The following is a 9,367-nucleotide window of genomic DNA, read 5'->3' on the forward strand; positions in this document are numbered from 1 at the left end:
ATAAAAGAAATAGAAATAGAAATAACATTCAGTAATAATAAAATAGCAATTACATACCTAACAACAACAAAAAGAATGAATAAATATCATTTTGGTTTATTTTGACATCAACACTGACAAAAATAATAATTATTTTTTTTCATTCAAAAGAAATGAAAAAAACGGTTTCAATTTTCAAATGAATTTATCATTATTATTATTATTATTTCATATATTCTCAGTACACAGAGAGCGAAAGAAGAAAATGAAAAATTCATAATGATAAAAAAATGATGAATTTTTTTTTGGAACAAAATTTTGTTTTTTTTTTCAAAAGCTTCTATTTTTTTTGGCAAAAAAAATAAGGATATTGTATCACATTTATTTCTTTTACATACTATAGAAATGAATGAATGGATGATGATGGACAATAACAACGGACAAAAACTTTTGATTTCAAAATATTATTTCGGTAAAAATTAGCCATTGTATATTGGTTGAAGATTTGCATCTTTTTTTTCATCGCCATTTGAAAGTGGATGATGATGTTTTCATTCACTTTTACTCTACGGATTTCATTTTTTTTAATATTTGAGATTAGTGTCTGAGATCATCTAAATATTATTGATGATGATATGATCGATATCAAACATTTAGATATAGATAAATAGCTTGATTGAGACTATCATCATTATGATGGATTTTATTTTAAAAATCAGTGAAACAAAATGATGACATTTTTTCCATTTATTTTCTATAGATTTTTTAAAATTAATTTACCAAATTGTACAACAATAAAAATCTAAATATCCATTAGGTTGATTTTATAAGGATGTGCGTTTGTTTGTAGAAAGTAAAGAAGTGGGAAAACAACAACAAATAATAATAATACTAATGTTATTTATAGACATTTATTATTATTATTATTATTATTATTATCTTCTTGTATGAAAGATTTTCCACATACATACATACATGAAAGACAATTTGACATCACATATAATCATAATCATAATCATTATTGTTTTTATTGAATTTATACTACTTTTCTTGGCATATTTTAATGGCATTATCATTTCTTTTTCTCTTTCTTTCACTAGGCTAGAACGTTCTTTTGAGTGTCATTCTTATTATATAACATCCTATCTTGAATTTTGCATTTTTTTTTCACTTGGATGCATCATTTTTGTTTTGTTTTTGTTTTGTCTGCACACCTAATGATGACAAAGCATGATGACATAGAATCATATAGTGGATATGTGGATAAATTTTATATTACTGAGGTCATAGGTCTTTGTTTAAGATTATTACATTTTTGTCTGGACAATATAAATCAATATATGAGATTTTGATTTTAAAATGACTGGCGACAATTACAATTTTTTTTCTTATCAACCTGAAGAACAAAATTCCAGGTCAAATTCGCAAAAAAAAAAACAAAAATTTCGTTATTTAAATTTCTTTCTTTTTTCTTATACATTAGAAATGTTTTCTTCGAAATGTACACGATTTTTTTTATTATTTCTAAATTTAAATTCCAATTGGAAATTGATTGATTCCAGATTATCATCATACTACATAGCTATCCTAGATTTCTTCTTTAGATTTTGTCCAAGTTGTGGTTGCTGTTTTGCAAGATCACTAAGATTACTTTTCAATTAGAAATCAATCGAAAATTTGATTGTTCGAATTCAATCAAAATGTTATTTTTGTTTCTCATTATATTTTCATCAAAATTGATGAGATTTAAATGAGATCATTGTTACATCAGAACATTTTTTTGTTGTTTTTGATCAAATAATAATGGAAAATAATCATTCAGCATAAAAAAGGGGTTTTAAATTCAATTTTTTCATGAAATGTAACAAAAAATTTTGATTTTAGTGAAAAGGTATTATTTTTATCAACGAGTTATTGTCGTAAAGTAGAGGAACAAAATCTTGTGACAAAAATTCACATTATTTCATCATTCAAATAACTTTTGCTGTTGGGTGAACAAAGTGGAAGAGGTGAAAGGGGAATAAGAGTGAAAAAAAATTGTAAAACTTTTAGATTTTTAAAAATGGATCAAATTAGGCATTGAATGCAAGAATGAATAATGAAACAAAACTTAACCATCAAAAATACACATTTCAATATTATTTGATTGAACAGAATGATTTAGTTTTGTTTTCAATTTCCCTCTCGGTTCAATTTATATTTGTCATATACAATAATTTCATATGCGTATTCATGCGTATCATTAATAAACATGAACAAAATCGAAGAAAATTGTAATGAATCAAAACGAAAATGTCAAAACAAAAACAAAAACAAAATTCTTTAAACCAGATTTTGAATTGTTTTAAATTAGAAAAGAAATCTGATTTCAACTACCCCAATTCAATCATTTCATTCATAATCCATTTGTTTTTATGTATGTTCATTTTTATGAAAATTTTCCATAAAATAATGCTTTTTATTATCACCATTATTATTATTATCGATTTTTTTTTGTTTTTCGATTCAAATATGAAATAAACAGTGAAAAAAATATAAGAAAATTAGATCAACAGGTGAACTTTAACATCATTCATACCGCTAGATGGCCATAAAAGAGAAATAAAGATAGAGAGAGAAAATGATAAATGAAAATAGTATGGAAAGTAAACAGGTAAATGAAATGAAGAAATTTTTTTAAAAACAAACTGGTGACATGTAGAAAACAGGTGTATCGAGAGAAAATAGAAAAAAAGAGAAGGAAAAAAATTGAAAACATGAGAGAATTTTAAGAAAAAAATGAGAGAGATAGTTGATTGACTAACCGACGAACAAAATGAAATCTAGTTTGTCGTTGTCGATACAAGCACATCACACACACACACATCATAATATGTGGTAGAAATATATGTTCGTAAAAAAATCATTCCAATGGAAATACAAATGATTCATGTTTATTTGTTGTTATTGTTTTTAATACAATCATTTTTGATTCTATGAATTCGAATATAAATTCAATGTGATGATCATGAAATAAGAATTCAATGAATTTATTTTCAACAAAAAAGTTTCATTTTTTCAACATTAACTTTGATTTTTAATTGATTGTGATTTGATTTGATGGACATTTGACTTCATCTCTTTATATTGGATAATAATAAATTTTTTCAATTCTACAAATTTTCTTCTGTTGAACAACACAGCAAGAATTTTAAATTTTCAAAATGAATTTCATAAAGAATAAAGACGTTAAACGTGCATCATATTATGTTTGGTTTTTGGGAGCAAAAGAATCAAAAGGTTTACGTGGTGATGAATATGTACAACCGGTGTTAAATTATCTGATTGATAATGAATGTGATTTAGAACCATCAAAAGTAACCTTACAGGTTTCATCAAAAGGATTAAAAATCATACAAATATTAACAATACCAAGAAAATCGGGTAAATTAAATCCCGATCAACAATTACAATTGTTTGTTGCAACAACCGGTAAATCGGATACAACGATACCATCATCGGTGATGAAAAGTGAACAAGTAAAACATCATATACCACATGATTCAATATCATGGGTTTATCAAGAGGATGATGTTATTTGTGCCATATTATTATTATATAATCCAATTACACGTTGTCCTGTTCATATACATGGCTATCGTTGTGATTCCATTCAAACAGCCAATAATCTACGTCAACAATTACAAACATTAATTGATCGACCGGAAAATCAGAAAAAATTCCGTGAAATTGAAATGCGTTTAGCGGCCAAAGGATTATTAATACCACCAATGCAACCACAGCCATGTGGCCCTTTACAACTTGCACCATTACCATTACCACCATCTAATTGTCATCATCCTAGCTCATTGTTTGATGATTGTTCCGATTCTCGTGGATCAATACCATTCGATCATCATCATCATGATCCATTATTAAAACGATCATTTCGAAATAATTCACCTTCGGCAAGTAAAACATTGAATTCGGATGGCCGTTCGACTCGTACGGATGGTTCAGATGAAATCAATTCAGAAGAATCAAATTCTTCGGATCTAGGTTACGCTATAAATCGTTCATCATCGAATAGAAATAATAATTGTCAATATAGAAGTGATTCTAAATCATCCAGTCATCATCAATTATTCAATAAATCATCAGCGAAAAAACAAATCGGCAAAAATTAGTCCTAAAATCATACCAGATGATGGTGATCAATCAAATTTATTTGATTCATTAGCGGCTGAACTTAGAGCTAAATTGGGTAATCCAAAAGTGGGTCCATTATTATTGCCACCACGTGATTATGAGAGCCAAAATTCTGAAATTAATTTAAAAAACGGAATCATGGATAAAAAACGAAATCAACATGATAAACATTCGAATCATCCATTATCAAGATCCGAATCATCGGGAAAATCAAATTCAAGTGGTCTTGGATCCGATGAAGCATTATGTAATGATCCACAAACAACAAGACCACGATCATATTATTTTGATTCATGTTCAATCGCTAACGAATCTCCTCGTTCATCAAATCATCATCGATCATCATATTTAGAACATCGATATAATCGTGAAACATCGGCCGATGATGATTTAGTTAGTCATCATAGTGATAGTTCATCATCATCATCAAATGATGATGTAAATGTTGGTGGTGGTGTCAATCATCGTGGCCGATTAAATAATAATGGATCAATTGTTGATTGTTTAGAGGTTGATGTGGAAGATTTCGAAGAGGATGTTATTTTTTCCACAACAATTCCATCTATACAAAAAGAATCAAAACAATCATCTAGATCTCGTTCAAAATCAACATACAATTTGATGCCAACACAACAACAACAACAACTTTCATCACCGACATCATTTAATGATAATGATTTTGATGACATAAGAACACGGCAACGATTACCAAGTCAACACGTGCAACATCAATTTCATAAACAAAAACATTTAATTCATCCATCATCATCACCATTGACGAGGACAAAAGAACACAACAACAACAACAACGATGAACAAACGGCGGCAAATAATCTTCATCATTTTGGTCGTGGTCGTGACGATCATCAACATCATTATCATCATCAACAACAACAACATGCTACTTTGGAAATATTGAATCCCGATTTTTCGTCCGCTCCATATAATCATCATAACAGCAGCAGCAATGGTGGCAACATTAATAGAAAAAAATTTTATTCTAATCCAAATCTTGAACCAATATCGAGTTCAACAATGGCCATACAACAACAACAACAAAAACGGTCAACAACAAAAGAGGTCAACAATAATAAAATTATGCGACAACAAATAATTAATAATGAAGTCGACAAATCTTTGAACACGACAACAGCATCGGGTTTAATTTCATCAACATCATCATCGTCGGGTGTAATCGGTAGACGTGAACAACGATTTAATAATCCTTATCATAATCGTAATGAAGAAAATAATCATCATTCTCGATTAGCTAACGTAAAATCGAGACAACCGACACAAAAATTTTATTTTGCCGATGCAGAATTTTCATCAAATTTTAGAGAAGTACAACATGAGAATAATCATCGTCCATCATCATCATATAATCGTGGACGATCAATGGGCCGGTTAGATCAACTCTTGGCTGTCAATTCAAATGAAAATGATCGTCAAAATTATCATCATCAATCGGATAATTATGGACCGATGTCATTAAATTTTCAATCATTCGATAATAATCATGCAACTATTGTTGCCGATATGAATGATCGTTCAATTTCACCACCATATTATGTGTTACAGCATCAACAGCCACCATTATTACCACCACCACCACCACCATCATCAAATATAAAAAAAGATTTAATTAGTAAAAGATATGAAAAATCATCCAAAGAAATTGTTAATGAAAATAAACGTAAACAAAATCATAATCAACAACAATTTAAAGATCATCAAAGACGAATGATGTTTGAACAACCATTTTCACGTTATTCATATATCGATATGAATGATGATCGTATTGAACATGAAAGATTTTCAGCAATGATGATAATGAATAATCGTAATAAAAGATAATCATTGATGTTCTTCTTTGTAGCTATTTTTTAATTGTATTATTAGTTTTTTTTTCAAACAAATTTTTTTCTATTCTTTCAGTTAATTGTTGATTCGATTATAACTGAACTGAATCAAATATTTATTGATTATTTCATTTTTCTGTATGTAATATTTTGTTTCTTTATTTTTTTCCTATTAGATAATCAATTCGAATGTATTTTATATGATTTGAATTTAAAAGAGAAAAATATTTTCCTGAATAAATATTTATATCTATCATATTGAATGATGAATTTCAGTATTGAATTTCAAATCTGACAAACCTGACAAACAAACAAACAAACAAACACGGTATACATGATGAATTTATGGGAAAAAAATTTCATTTCTCATTCAAATATTGGGGCGTGAAAAAAACCAAAACCAAAACAAAACAAACTATTATTAGTTTGTTACACAGAGAGATTCAAAAATATATAGTTCGAATGATCATCATTTATAAATAATCGAAAATGTTCAACATTTGACATTTTTTTTTAAAAAAAAGGTATCTGCCCTATGTATGATAATAATAATGACAAAGATAGATAGACAAATAAAGAAATGACATCATCCATGATCATTTATGATGTTTGTTGTTGTGTACCGGATAAAATATTACCATCATGTCATGGTAGACAACAATTGAAGAAGGAAAACTAAAAAAGAAAATATCCAAACAAGCAAGCAAAATTTTACGTAGCACAAATGTAATGATCAATAATCCCAGAAAAAAAGCTGGAGCAAAGTAAAACAGAAAAAAATTTATTAAAATGATGATGCCAGTGCACATGGATGTGTTACTAAAAATAACCATCATCATCATCATTATTATCACCATGATAATAATGCTGGTCAATTTTATCATTATCGGTTGATCAAATCAACAAACCATCATCATCATCATCGATAGAGATTGATAGATATGGTCATCGTATATCATATGAATTGAATCAGGATATTAAATTTAAGGAAAAAAAATTAAATGAATCTTTCAATCTGTATGCCGGGGTTTTACTAATAATGCCGGTAAATAATAATAATCCAATATAAGTTTGTGGCAAAAAAAAAGAAAAGAAAAATGTTTTCATCATCAACATTGATTCATGGTGATATCACTACTGATATGGAAACAAAACATGTTGGGTTCATGTTTTTCTTATCTTCGTCAAACCATTATCATGATTGGAAAATATTTTCTTCATTTTTTTTGTGAAAGATGAGAAATTCAACAACAACAAATGTTTGATTTCCGGATGTTTTCATATATTTTTTCCCCTATTTTCTGCCATTGATGATGATAATGATGATGGTGATGAGTTTTTTTTTCATTATGATAATAATGTAATGAATTGCCATAATGTATTGATTGTAAAAATCGATTTGAAAAATATTTGTTTTTTTTTATATTTGATCATCACAGGAGGTTTATTTGTCTATCACTATAGGATATCCGAGACATCTTCATGACATACATGATGATGATGATGATACCAGGAAAATCATTGTTAATAAGTAAATGGAATACGTTTTGAAATAACATTGAAAAAAAAGGTTGGAGGGAAATAGAGACAGTTAGACAGACATGAAGCAAAACAAAAAAAACTTTGGACAATCAATAATGAATTCAAAGAAATAAGGTGTAACAAATATTGGTACACTGAAATTTTTTTTTCACTAATCTGCTTTTTGACTAATATAATAGGTTGACTAATGAAAGTCGACTAATCAGAATTTTGACTAACGTGAATGTGACTAATTCAGAATTTGACTAATGCAGGCCGACTAATCAGAATTTTGACTAATTCAGAGTGACTAACTTCAATTTTGACTAAAAATGTGCGACCACTTCGATTTTTGACTATTTTGTGCAATGGTTTTTTTCAGTGTATGAAAATGATTTATTATTCAAAAAAAATCAGTAAAATAAACGAATGAATAATTATTGGGAATCTTTCGATAATTCTTTTCATTTGAAAATGATTCAAAAATACATTTCGTTTTTTTTGAACATTCATTCATTCGAATCGAAATGAAATAATTTTTTTTCTTTCTTTAGATTTTGATTGATTCAATCTAACAAGAAAATGAAGAAAAAAAACGAAAGACAACAACAAACCACTTTAATCAATGATCTTTTTTTGATTTGATGATGATGGCACGGATTTTCAATTAACAACAACAACATCAACAGCAAAACCTTTATTCGAAAAATGAATTGAATCGATTCAATTGAACTTGATCTTTCTTCACTGATGATGTTCTGTGCCAGAAAACATTCGAAACAGGAAAAAATTGTTTATCAGTGTTTAGACATATTTTTTCTTTTTCTTATTCTTTTTTTTTGCAATATACGACCAATAATGGTTGAATTGAATGGAAAAAAGGATAACTGGATTCGATGAACACTGTTCACATAGATTTTTTTTTGTACAAAAAAACAACCATTGCAAACTTGTTCGTTTGTTGAATAAATAATTTGTTCTCCTAAACACAAATGCAACAACAATAATAAATAACAAAAGCCGGTGTTAGGTAGAAAAAAAGATCGACAAGTTTTCAAACATTATCAGATTCCAGGTCAACATTACCGACCATAATCAACCATCATAATCATCATCATCATTATTCAACAACCATCAAAAATTATCCATGAATCTAGTGGTAATGAAGAATCGTTTTTTTTTGTTTTGTTATTCAACCAAACAAGCACACTTGTTGATATGTGTTGTTTTTTTTGATGATGACCCATTACCGTTTCGGTTGATTGCCATACAAACATACATTCTTCACTATAACATACGCCGAAAGAAAAAGAGACTGTTTTTTTTCATCGACTTATAACCTCTTTATGATCCACATAAATCAAACATCACATATATACGGTTAAATTTACATTGGCCTTCAACTATCAAACAACATTCAAATGACCGGAATTATTCATTTATATGTATGGTGTATGGTGTATCTGATATGAACATCAGCAACAAGATTTAATATTATTATGATAATGATGATGATGATGGCTGACCTAATTTCACATCTAACAGGATGAATTTATCGACATAATTCTGTTTTAAATCACCCATTCAAGTTTTTAATAATCAAGATATGATATAGATTTTGATGGTCATCCATGATCATGACAGAGGTAGATACTGGAGGAAGAAAAGCAAAACATGATAAACATTTAAAGAATGCGGAAAACCAAGTCTGGAGTTATTTTTCTGATTGGTTTTGTTTTGCAGGTATTCAAAAATAATTTCAATTAATGAATGATAAACTCAAAGAACTTAATAATTTCATTGTAGATTTCATCACT

General features: G+C 28.2%; 1 protein-coding gene across 1 annotated transcript; it reads left to right on the plus strand.

Moving 5' to 3' along the window:
• The first annotated feature begins 2,791 nt into the window (after positions 1-2,791).
• Positions 2,792-6,158, plus strand: LOC113791967 (uncharacterized). The gene is made up of 2 exons (XM_075824164.1): positions 2,792-4,059; positions 4,091-6,158. The coding sequence occupies exons 1-2, from the start codon at positions 3,183-3,185 to the stop codon at positions 6,022-6,024; spliced, it is 2,811 nt and encodes a 936-aa protein (XP_075680279.1). The 5' UTR covers positions 2,792-3,182; the 3' UTR covers positions 6,025-6,158.
• Positions 6,159-9,367: the final 3,209 nt, after the last annotated feature.

The sequence above is a fragment of the Dermatophagoides pteronyssinus genome, unplaced genomic scaffold, assembly GCF_027571235.1.
Source record: "Dermatophagoides pteronyssinus isolate colony J.1.1.1.1 unplaced genomic scaffold, Derpt_VIB-CSIC_2022.12 sq0052, whole genome shotgun sequence".
Classification (NCBI taxonomy): Eukaryota; Metazoa; Arthropoda; class Arachnida; order Sarcoptiformes; family Pyroglyphidae; genus Dermatophagoides; species Dermatophagoides pteronyssinus.

What these genes read in the sequence shown, in the direction of transcription:
- LOC113791967 (XM_075824164.1), top strand. Translation starts at nt 3,183, where the DNA reads ATGAATTTCATAAAGAATAAAGACGTTAAACGTGCATCATATTATGTT. An exon ending in ATCGAATAGAAATAATAATT is followed by an intron (nt 4,060 to 4,090) that starts GTCAATATAGAA and finishes TAAATCATCCAG; the next exon opens with TCATCATCAATTATTCAATA.